The sequence below is a fragment of the Phascolarctos cinereus genome, unplaced genomic scaffold (genome assembly GCF_003287225.1).
Source record: "Phascolarctos cinereus isolate Bilbo 61053 unplaced genomic scaffold, phaCin_HiC Scaffold_9;HRSCAF=440, whole genome shotgun sequence".
Classification (NCBI taxonomy): Eukaryota; Metazoa; Chordata; class Mammalia; order Diprotodontia; family Phascolarctidae; genus Phascolarctos; species Phascolarctos cinereus.
In genome coordinates, this window is record NW_027556402.1 from 194,289,012 (window position 1) to 194,301,814 (window position 12,803).

Sequence of the window (12,803 nt, forward strand, 5' to 3'; positions counted from 1 at the left end):
GACATATTTGTAAAGTGTTTTGCCAAACTTAAACCATTATATAAATGCTAATTGTATTGTTATTATTATCATAGATGAGGAAACATGGCACACGGAAGTCTCACATTCTCATAACTAGTGCTTTTTTAGGTAGGATTCAAACTCAGTTTTTCCTGACTCCAAGTCCTAAAACTCTATCCACTATGAATAACCCAAATTTTTTGATATGGTGGGAAGTCCATAAGATATGAGAGGATCTTCTGTTGAATTTTGAGACATCATTAATAAGACTAATTTCTAGGAAAGAGAGGAAAGGATGGTCAATCTCAATTACAGAGAATAAGCCAAGAGTTCTTGAATCCAAGCAGGAAAAGTTTTCTACTTTGGAGCATTCATCTTTCTTCATGGAAAAGCTTGGATTATGATCTGGCCTTGGAGGATAGATCAGAAGATATCAGCTGGGGCTGATAGGATGGGGTGAGCAGGGTGCTGAAGCTTTCCAGGAATAAGGTATAATGTAAGCAAAGGCATGGAGATTAGAAACTCCAGGTGTATTTTTTGGGAGGAAGGATGTGTTAGAGTATGGAGTTTGTAAAGGGAAGCAGTGAAAGATTAGCTTGGGAAAGTATGTTGAAACACAATTATAAAGGGCTTTTAATGCCTCAGGTTAAGGAATAAGAACTTTATCCTATAGGTAATAGAGAGCTATTGAGGGTTGTGAACCAAAGAGAGATAGAAACAAAGAAGTATATTAAGATTATTTTGGATGGATCAGAATGAGAGAGAATGTCTCATAGAGCCATGGGTTTAGAACTGGAAAAGACTGTAGTAGAATGCAGTCTTGTAATTTTATAGATGAAGTAATTGAAGCCAGGAGTGGTCAATGACCTATCCATGGCTCTATGGCTAGTTAGAATAGAAAACATGAACCAAACAAGTCTTTCTGACTCCAAGTCTAAAATTTTAGCCACTAGGCCACATAATTTCATGGAGGCATGAAGCCCGTTCCAGAGGTTATTGCAACTGTCCAGGCAAGACTTGGTAAAGCCTGGGCTTAGATGATGGAAATAGAAATAGAGAGCAAGGGACAAATGGGAGAAGTGTTGAAATTGAGGTAACAGATGACATCCTTGGGGGTCAGAGCTATCCAAAGATGGAGGCTTCCTGCAGGGCTGGCCTGAAGAGGATGAACTTGAGAATGGAAGGGATGATTCAGTCCTGAGCTGCTGGCCCGGTCTGGCCTAAGGGGCCTGTCTCGTACACAGCATGATACGGAGTCAGCCCTCACTTACTCCCTGTGGCGAATGAGAAGACCAGTACATTTTTCTCAAGAGTAGGCCTATGGGTTCACCCCTTGAGCTCTGGCCAAATCCCACTGAAAGTAATTATGGCCCATGCAGCTCTCTATTCCTCCATGTTTGTGAGTTTCTGAAGCTTTTATCCTCTTATGTCCCACTGGGCGGGTAAGCTTTCAATAGTCATCGCCAGGACACATTAGAGAGGGCAGCACATCAGGAGGGAGAGGCCCCCGTCTGATGTAGACTTTGCATCCCTGAGGATGGCTTCATTATATACTCTATTAAACAAAGGGACAAAGAACCAGTTCATTGATGCTTGCCAATGAGCCTTAGAATCATGGCATATTGGAACTGGATGGGGCTTGGCATGTAGGTCATAGAATGTCGGAAGTGGAAGGGACCTTAGAATATGCAATGCTTTAGAAGTGGAAGATTGTTAGGACGTGGAATATAATAACAAGACTAGCATATTTATAGCACTTTATGATTTGCATAGATTATCCAAGTATAGGTAACTGGTAGTTCAGTGGATAGAGTGCTCAGGCAGGAAGACCTGAGTTCATGTTCTGCCTCAAACATTTATTAGTTATGTGACTTTTGGCAAGTCACAACTTCTTTTTGCCTCAGTTTCTTCAACTTTAAAATGGGGATAATACTAGCACCTACCTCCCAGGGTTGTTGTGAGAATAAGATGAAATAAATTTGTAAAATACCTAGCACAGTCCCTGGCACATAGTAGATGCTATATAATTGCTAGCTGTTATATTATCTCCTTGGATCCTTGAAACAACACTGTGAAGTAAGTGCCATTGTTATCTTCATTTTATGGATGGGGAAACTGAGGCTGAGAGAGTTTAAGTCACTTGCCCACAGTCACATAGGCAGCAAATGTCTATGACAGGCTATGTTGGTCTTCCTGACTTCAGGTCCAGCACTCTACCTACTATGCCACTGGGCTGCCTAAAGTAGAATGTTAATGACGGAAGGACCCTTAGAACACAAAACCTTAGAGCAAAGAGCATAGCATGGAAGAAATGGAAAAAACTTTAAAACATAGAATGGAAAAGATGGAAGGACCTTTAGAACCTGGAAATGAAAGGCATCTTAAAACACTGAACTTAGGATGTCGTACACGGAAAGGAGAGAATCTTAGTGTCAGAGACGGAAAAAACCTGGGAGATTATCAAGTACAACCCCTAGAGAAACAAAAATACCCTCTGCAACATCTCTGATAAGTGGATTTTGAATTACTAGTCTTTGATTTAATACCCTTCCTGATATGCAGAACTCGCAACCTAATGAAGTAGTCAGTTCCAATGTGAGATAACCTACTAGTCAGGTTATATTAAGATGAAATATTCCTTTCCAAAGTGGACTCAGTCAAAAGGCCGCACTCAAGGCCACATGTGGCTTCGAGGCTGCAGGTTCCCCACCCCTCATTCTTGATTGTCCCACACTAGACCAACCTTAGCTTGTAGCATCCTTTCTAAAATGAGATGACCAGTACTAAACAGAGTATTTACTTAAGATTTTGTCTGACTAGGGCAAGACAATCAACATCTGAACTTTTTTTCCTTTAAAAATTTATTTATTTACCATTCATTCATAATCTGTCCCTCCTACTGTCTTTTCTCCATCCCCCTCCCCATTTAATAACCAATTATCTCCAGTGAAACCCTTATCATAAACATATCTGTCTGTCTATTTATCTATCTATCCGTCTATCTATCTATCTATCTGTCTATCCATAGGTCTTCTATACCCATTCCAGCAAAAGCAATTTTAATATTGTCCATGCCTGAAAACATCTCTCTCTGCATTTTAAGTTCATCATCTCCCTGGCTGGAGTTAAGTGGCATGCTTTATTTTCAGTGTTTTTGGACTTTGCATTGATCAGAGTACCAAAATCTTTTAGCTGTTTTTTCGCTTTTGATGTTTTTGTCATTATATAAATTTATTTTTTGGTTCTGCTCATTTTGCTCATCAGTCCATAGGGGTCTTTCCAGTCTCCACTGAAACTCTCCATTTCATCATTTCTGATAGCACAACAATATGACAGTGTATTCATATACCACAGTTTGGTTAGCAACATCTGGACTTTATGCATCTATTCAAGCAAAAAATGAATGATGTAACTGGCATGGTAGAACTGGCTTAGAGATTATCTAGTTAAAATTCCTCAATTTGTATAAGAAAAACAAGGTCTAAAGAAAAGAAGGTCCTTGTCTGAAGTCAGATAAGGATTTGGTGACAGGAGCTAGAACTAGAACCTGGCACTTTGCACAGTGTTCACTTGGTGCATAATAGATGCTTAATAAGTGTTGATTGACTGATTAATTGATAGACCTGAGTTTCCTGACTCTCAGCCCACTCCTCTTACCCCTTCACCACACTGCCTCATCCTCTTCACGTTTGCCTTGTCTGGGAGTTGGAAAGTAGCTGATGTATTGAACTGACTTAAACACTGACCGATTTTAGGGTGCAGAATATAATGGATGGACAAGTGGCCGGCAAAACTCTCAGCATCTGGACCTCAACCGCAACTTCCCTGACCTGACTTCAGAATATTATCGGCTAGCAAATACCCGAGGAGTTCGAACTGACCATATTCCCATTCCACAGTACTACTGGTGGGGTAAGGTATGAATTACACATCTTTTACCAACTCCATCTCAATAAGTTGTTTTCTTTTAACCACAAAGTGGGACATAGGGGTATATGTACTCAGATGATTTCAGATAATCCAATTCAACCCAATCCAATGCAGTCCAATCCAATCACAATTACATTTATAAGTGCCTATTATGTTTAGAGCCCTATGCTTAGCTCTGGGAAAGGTGTATAAGACTTTGACCTCTGTGGAGATCAAAACCTGGAAGGGGAATAAGGTGTTAACATATAATACTATAATACACAATGCTACCTCAGTGCATTTTAGGAGTATGACACAAAGGACTAGGAGAAGGCCAGGAGGTTGGAAGGTCATCATGGACAGTGTCCCTCAGCTTCAAAGATGCTATTCTCCAATTTATTTAAATTAACAGGCCTTTATCAAATATCAAATAAATTTGATCTATCTATAGATAGATAGATAAATAGATATGAGATATCTACTGCATGCTGATCCTGGCCCTGTGCTAGGTACTGTGGAATTATGAAAGAAATATGGAATATTTTGTACATTTCTTTCAGAGGTTCTGGTCCTAGCATCATTGTGTATAAGCCATCTAACACTGTCTACCACTCACCTGAATGGATTGTCTTCTCCATTAGAATATATGCTCCTTGAGGGCAGGAACTGTTCTACATGCTTGTATTTGTATTTCCAAACTCTTAACATAGTGCCTGGTACAAAGCAATTAATGATCCTCCCTCCCTCTCTCTCCTCCACCCTTCTATTCTTCCTTCCTTCCTTCCTTCCTTCCTTCCTTCCTTCCTTCCTTCCTTCCTTCCTTCCTTCCTTCCTTCCTTCTTTCCTTCCTTCCTTCTTCCCTCCCTTTCCTCTCCCTCCCTCCTTCATTCCTTCTTTCTTTTCTTTGTTCATTCATTCCTTCTTTCCTTCCTTAGCACTCTGTTAGTAGAAAAAATGAAAAAAAAAATGATTCTTCCTTGCCATCAAAGTACTTACAATTTCAATTAATGTTATTCTTCATGAAACATTGAAGGTGAAAGTAGAAGTGAATAAAAGAGGACCTAGTGTTGATTATAGACCCTAATAGCTGTGCAACCTTAGGCAAGTTGTATAATCACTCTCTGAGCTTCAGTCCCTTTATCTGTAAAACAGGGATAATAATGTCATACCTCACCCTGGACCATGGTAGTCAGGGTGAGTATTAAATGGGATGAGAATGTGCTTTGTAACCATAAAGTGATGAGTTGGTGGAAACAGCCCTGGGTCAGAGTCAGAGAAACTGGGTCCCAGTTCCTGGATCTGCTGTGACCTTGAGCGAGTCACCTTACTTCTGGGGCACCAGTTTTCTCCTGTAGGAAATGAGAAGCACGGACTAGATGACCTCCAAGTGCCAGATCTAAGTCAGTAATAATATGAAAGGCTCAATAAGTCCATCTTTTTCTCACTCTCAGTGCAGATCCATGTATTCATCTGATGAGATAATGTATGAAAAATATGTGTCAATCTTAAAGCCATGTGTACAGTTCAGCAAATAAACATCAGGGATTACTACAATTTTTCTGTAGAGTGTTCTTGGACCAAGCCAGTGGGAACATGAGGGACTCTTCTAGGATCCTAGAGCAAATATAAAGTTCTACAACTCAAAATCTTATCAGAGTGAATGCTGAAAACCATCTTTACATGTAACTGGAAAAAAATAGAATCCTATTAAGTGGGAAGAATACAAATACAATATTCATTTTCCATCTTGACGTCTCTCACCAACAATCAATCTGTCATTTGGTGGGCTTTTGGTACCTGGGTACTCAGCACCAAAGCCATGTGATCTGTATCTCCCGAGGCTGCCCTCTAGGAAAGAGCTCTGGAGATGGTGCTGGAGGGTTTGGATGGGATCCCTAGCTCTCTTCTCCTCTGCAAAAAGAGAGGGTTGAGCTGGTGCCTTTCTCTAACTTTCTGAAGACTCTTATAGGTCATGGGAAGGTTAGGGCTGAAAGGGATCTTCCAGTATAAGAAATTAAAATAAGAAAGAACTTTGACAATCATCTAATTCAACCCTATCATTTTGCAAAAGAAGAAATTGAAGCTTAAAGAGTAATTTACCTAAGGTCACACAGCTAGTAAATGCAGATTCAGCACTTGAACCCAGGCCTTCTGGCACAAAGCCCAGGGTGCTTTCGCCTACATCATGCTTTGTTCCCCCCTCTCCCTACCCCAGTGATATGGGAGTTGTTGTCTCAAACAATCACATGCTAAGTTAGTGGTGAAGACAAGCAGAGCCCCAGAACCTTCGGTCTAAAACAAGCATTTATTTATGGCCTCCCATGTGCTAGGCACTGTGTTAAGTGTTGGGGCTACAAAGAAAGGCAAAAATCAGTCCTTGTTCCCAGGAGCTCAAAGCCTAATGGTGGTTACTTTAGAAATCTACTAGTCAGTCAACAGTCAACATGCATTTATTAAGGACTTACTATGTGCCAGGCATTGTGCTGAGTGCTGGGGATATACAGAAAGGGAAAATACAGTCTCTGCCACCAAGGAGCTCATATTCTAGAAACACATAAGATATACACAGAGTAGGTAGAAGATAATCTGACTCCTAGAAAGGCCTCTTGAAGAAAATGGGGCTTCAGCAGAGGTTTGAAAGGAAGCCAAGGGACCCAGGAGGTGATATGTGTATGTGTGTGTATATGTCTGCACACAAGTATGTGCGTGTATGCGTGAGCACATGCACATATGTATATGCATGTGTATTTGTGTGTGTGTGTGTGTGTGTGTGTGTGTGTGTGTGTGTGTGTGTGTGCATGGTGGGGTGGGCCTATGCTGAGTTAGCTGGTGGCCAAGGCAGGACCAGCACCATAATCCTATAGTCTCTACACCTGGGGAATGGAGGTGGGAATTGGAATGGGTTTGAAGACTTCTCAGCCAGTGTCCTTTCCACTTATCCTTCCCATTTGTCCTCACTCTATGGGCCTAGGAGGTTGAACTAAATCTATGCCAATCCTAGGACATCCCTTGGAATTTTGTTTTACTGAATAAACCCCTCATGTCAGCATGTTGTCCGTCATTCGCCTCTTTCTCCCCAAAGGGGGCGGGTGAACCCCTGGGAGTTGCAGCTGTAGCCGCCATCTCTGCTGCTCTTCCCCAGGCCTCTTTGCATCCAGCTTTGAAAGCCTTCATTAAAACCTGCCCTGCTGAGTGTGCTCGGCCAGCAGCATGTCTGAAATGTCCGTGCGAAGCAGAGTCAACTAACATGCTCTATGTGAAGTCTTTGTGAGAAACTCAAAAACTTTGGGATAGTTTGAGAAAAAAAAAAGTGTTTGCAATAATTGTGTGTGTTTCTTTCCTTCCAGAAAAATAGATCCTATAACTATAGACATACTCTCTTAGAATGGGAAGAGAGACTTGAGGTGTGGTAGTCCAATCTTAACAGATGAGGAAACCAATGCCCAAAGATGGTAAATGACTTACCCAAGGTCACAGTAAGCTAATTAGAGGATGAACCAGAAGTAGAATTGTGAGACCAGAGTTTTTGCAACAGCAGGTAGGGATTGTACCCGTAGCACAAGTCTGGAGTCAGGGAGACACAAATTCAAATCTAGCCTTAGACCCAGCCTGGCTGTTTGACCCTGGGCAAGTCAGTTAACTCTATCTCAGTTTCCTCACCTGTAAAATTAGTTGGAGAGGGAAATGACAAACCACTCCAGTATTTTTGCCAAGAAAACCCTAAATGAAGTCATGAAGACTAAATGGCTAAAGTAACAATTTGATTTTTAATATTTTTTTTGGCAATCGGGGTTAAGTGACTTGCCCAGGGTCACACAGCTAGTACATGTCAAATATTTGGTCTAAGGCTGGATTTGAACTCAGGTTCTCCTGACTCCAGGGCCAGTATGCTATCCACTGCCCCCTAATTTTTAATTTTTGATGTAGCTTAGTGACTCATTGTCTAGAGTGCTGGGTCTGGAGTCAGGAAGACTTGAGTTCAAATTCAGCCTCAGACACTTGATAGCTGTGTGACCTTGGGCAAGGCACTTAAACCTCTTTTTGCCTCAGTTTTTTCAGCTTTACCTCTTAGGATTATTGTGAAGATAAAATGAGATGATATTTGTAAAAAAAAAGTGTTTATCACAGTGCCTTGCACATAATAGGTTTTAACAAATATTTATTCCTTTCTCTTTACAATCCTCCTTTATATCCCTAGTGCTTAGCACAATGCCTGCTTAGCACTTTTTAAAAACATTCATTTTTTTAAAATTTTGAGTTCCAAATTCTCTCTCTCCCTCCCTCACCCATTGAGAAAACAAGCAGTAGGATACCCATATAATAAGCACTTAATACATGCCTGTTGATTGGTTAATTGATAGTCAGACCTCCCAGGAAATCATAAGAGGCGAATATGAAAGAGATCAGGTGGTGGTCTCAAACGCCGTGGCCACCTCACAGGTCACAAAGCCTGTTCTGCTTGGTCCCAAGGGGCCAAGTGAGGAGTAATGAGGAGAGACTGCAGGGAGGTAGATTTCAGCCCCATGCATGGAAGTCTGTTCACATTACCAAAGCTGGCTGTTACCTAATTGTGGTGTTGTGTCAATGGCTAAAAATGGTCTAATGCAACATAGTATGGGATGTACAGTGACCCCAGGTGGCCAAGGGAACATCTGGGCATGAGCAGATCCAGTTATAATTCATAGGTTCCAAAGTGAAAAAGGCTTTAGAGATCAGTCAGCCCAATCCCCTCTTTTTACAGATTTGGCAACAGAGGCCTAAAATTAAGCGACTTACCCATTGGCGTCCAATGGTAGGTAGCGGAGCTGGGATCTGAACCCAGGTCTTCTGAATCCAAATGTAGTCCACTATACTATACTGATTCTCACGTATCTAGAGGGAAGTATGGAGGATTATATGCCAAGAAAACCTGAAGCAAAGCAAAACCAAACCAAACCCTTAACCCTTTGCAAGGGCATTTTCCCATTTCCCGACAGAGGTCTGGTACAATGTATTTGGACCTGAAGATAATAATCTTTCCTTTATCTATAGAACTCTTCTCACAATAGTGCTGTGAGTCTGGAAATGATAGAATCACGCCCATTTTACAGATGAAGTACCTGAGGCTTAGAAAGGGGGAAGGGATGACTTGGCCTTATAGCCAACAAGTAGTGGAGTTGGCACTCAGTAAATTCCAAGAGTAGGCAGGGTCTTCACCACCCAAGCTGATGATGCTCCACATACGATTTCGTCAGAACGCCAACACAGAGAGTTTCAAACTGACTTGTCGAGCCATCTGCTTCCCCTAAAAATGGGTGAGGGAGAAATAACTTGGTTTGCCCTTCAGTTAGCCCAGGTATTAAGACCCAAAGCCCCAGCCTCATCAATATTAACTGCAACCAAACTGAGGCACCAGGCCCCGTCACGGTCTTCATGTCTTCATGTCACACGTCCTTGAAACACAACGGCATTTATGGGCAGGCTAGCTGGTACCTCTCCAGCTACTTACTCTGCCCCTCCCAAGTTCATAATGACCTTTTCCCAAGACCTCATTTAACATTTTGCATCTCTTCTTATGTAAGGCAACATAGCTTAATGAAGAGAGAAATGGCTCTGAAACCAGGAAGATTTGGGTTCAAGTCTTGCCTCTGATACGTACTGCCGAATGACCCTAGACAAGTCACTTTATTTTTCAGGGCGTTTTATTGTTAATCAGTCATTTCAATCATGTTCCACTCTTCATGGCCCTAGTTGGGGTTTTCTTGGCAAGGATACTAGAGTGGGTTTGTTATTTCCTTCTTCAGCTCATTTTACAGAAAAGGAAACTGAGGCAAGCAGGGTTAAATGACTTGTCTAGGGTCACACAGCTAGTAAATGTCTGAGGCTGCATTTGAACTCAGACCTTCCTGAATCCAGACCTGGTGCTCTACTGCACCCCCCTAGCTACCCTTTTAGGATTATGCTGCATTAATAGAGGAAATTCCTCCCTTTTTCAATGAAATCACAAATCTAGTACCTCTCTTTTGACATGCTCTATTACTGTGCATTAGAGTTAGCCCTTTATGTGTGTCCTGCCTGCTAGTAGACTGTAAGCTGCTTGAGGACAGGAACTAAATGGCCTAAACTTTGAATCTCTAGTTCCCAGAGTAGTGCTCCCTATGTAGGCAGTGACTTACATTATTCCTTGCTTACAACCTCCATCCCAGGCTGTTATTCTTTGAGATCAAAGCCTGTAGTGCTTAATAAGTGATTGCTGACTTGGTTTTGGCTTTTCACTTTTACTGAATAGGAAATTCGAGTCTGTTGGGGATCAAGTGTGGAATGAATGTCAACAGTCTAATCTGGAAAGTATTTATTAAGTACCTATTGTGTGCAAAATACTATTCTAGGTGCTAGGGATGCAAAGACAAGATAAAATTAAAACATTCTCTAAGCTTTAGTTCTATGGTGGATGAGGTGGGCGGACAATACAACATGTAAATAGATTAGCACATGCATCATAATTTGAGGAGGTAGAGAACGCTAATTAATACTTAGGGAAATCAGGAAAGACTTCTTGTAAGTGGTGAGCTGAGCCTTGAAAGAAACAAGGTGATAGGTTAGGAAACAGGCTAGGTTTTGGAATAAAAGGGATTTAAATCTCTTTTATTTTACTGACTTTTATTTTACTGCGTGACCTTGGGCAAGTCACTCTTCCCTTTCTGGTCTTCCGTTTCCTCATTTGCAAGAGAAACCACTGAGCTGAGCGATCCCTAAGGTCCTTTCCAGTCCTTGTTCTCTTTATTCAGGTGGCTCCAGAGACCAAGGCCATCATGAAGTGGATGAGGACCATCCCCTTTGTGCTGTCGGCCAGTCTCCACGGCGGCGACTTGGTGGTTTCATATCCTTTTGACTTCTCAAAGCATCCCTTCGAAGAAAAAATGTTCTCCCCCACTCCTGATGAGAAGGTAATACAAACTTTTATGGTAAGTCAAAGCATTTTCCTCATGGAAACTCCATGGTTTTCTTTTGGGGGTGACAGTGTTATACTTGCCAAAGGAAGCTAGTGAGAGCTTCCTTGAGACTTGGAGTTAGAAGACCTAGTTTCCAACATATCTGTTCTTTACTACTTGTATAACATTAGGCCTCTCTTGGTCTTAGTTTGAAAGCTGAACTAGATGACCTCAGCGGTCTCTTTCAGAGCTGTATCTTATGATCCTATGAAAGAAGAGTCAGAAAACCTGGGTTCTGTTCCCACCTGAACCACTTTCTTGGCATGTGATCCTGGGCAAAGTACTTAGCTCTTCTGAGGTTCAGTTTCCTCTTTGTTAAATGGGATGGATAGATAGTATCATGAGAGCAATAACCATGAGCTTTGGGAAATAGTGGAGGATGGAAGGGCCTGGAGTGCTGTGGCCTATGGTGCTATGAAGAGTTGGACACCACTGAATGACTGAAAAATACACCTACCTCACAGGGTTATTTTGAAGATCAAGTGAGATAATGTGTGTATAGATCTTTATTGTAATCTGCTAAATTGTTTAATGCATTTATTATATTTGCTTCTATAGGGCCAGGGACCAGATCTGTGATCTCACTGGTACAGGAAATTCCTGGGTGAGGACACTCTCTACCAATGCATCTCATAGTTTCAGAGAGTAGCCTAAAATACTAATAGATACTTAGCTAGGGTCACGCAAGTATATTTCAAAGGGAGTACTTGAACCCAGATCTTCTTGGCTTTCAGGCCAGTTTTCTATGATACTAAGAGAAAACTTTACCTTTTGGTTGGTAAAATTAAAAATGTGGCTGTGTGTGTGCATGCGTGTGTGTGTGTGTGTGTGCATGCGTGTGCACAAGCACAATCACAGTCTTAAATACTCATAAGAATAGAGCTTGGTTTGGATGGGATGATTTTAATAGTTGCCAGAACGGACATGTACTACTCAACTTTTATTCTGCTCCTGGTTTCTCTTGAGAAAATAGAAATAATTTGGACTTGGGCTTAGACTTCTCCCCTCCTCACCTCCATACTTCCTTCATCCTCCATTCTCTACTCCTTGGCTTCAGTCTTTAAGGAGATGACTTTTCTCCTGGTGAAGTCCAATCCCTCTCCTCATGACCTTGATCTCATATCATCGATGAACTTGGCCCTGTGATCATTCAATTTAATTCAACAAATGATTATTAAGTACTGTGCCAGGGGATAGGAAAACAAAAGTGATGTTGATAAAAACAAAACATTACCTCCTCTCAGGGAGATTCATAGCCTACATTTCATTGTCCCATAGTCATTCTTGCCTTATTGATACACTGCCTCCTTCTCTGCTGCCTCCAAGTGTGCCTAGGTATCCACCATCTTTTTTAAAAAAAAATCTTTACTTGACCCTCGTATCCCCTTAAACTATTATACTATATTCTCTCAATCTCAGTCCAACTCTCAGAAGTCGTATAATATACTTTTGACCTGTGTTTCCGCACCTCCCACGTGTTCCTTAACTCCTTGGAATCTTGTTTTTATCCCCATCACTTGATTGAAACTGCTATCTCCAAGATTATAATGACTTCTGATTACTAAGCCTTTTCTCAGTGCTCATTCTACTTGTCCCCCTCTGCAGCTTTGACACGTTAACTTGTTAACCACATCTTTTCTCCTGGGTAATCTACTCCCTTACCTTCCATGACTCTACCATCTTCAGATTTTCTTCCTATCTCTCTAACCACCCCTTCTTAGTCCCCTTTACTGAGGCATCATCCATCTCCCTCCACTAAGTCCAGATGTTCCTTCAGGTCTTGGGTTCTCTCCAGTTTCTCTTCCCTCTCTCTCTTGATGGTTCTATTAGCTGCTGTGGGTTCAATTATCTATTCACAAATGACTACCAAATTTATATTTGTTCAGTCATTCAGTCATGTCCAACTCTTTGTGATCCCATGAA

General features: G+C 41.5%; 1 protein-coding gene across 1 annotated transcript in view; it reads left to right on the forward strand.

Moving 5' to 3' along the window:
- The window catches only part of CPZ (carboxypeptidase Z), a 54,544-nt gene that overhangs the window by 21,046 nt on the left and 20,695 nt on the right, over window positions 1–12,803 (forward strand). The window contains exons 6-7 of the mRNA XM_020992294.2: window positions 3,756–3,917; window positions 10,677–10,835. Coding sequence (XP_020847953.1) covers window positions 3,756–3,917; window positions 10,677–10,835 — 321 coding nt within the window. The remainder of the gene's footprint in view (window positions 1–3,755; window positions 3,918–10,676; window positions 10,836–12,803) is intronic.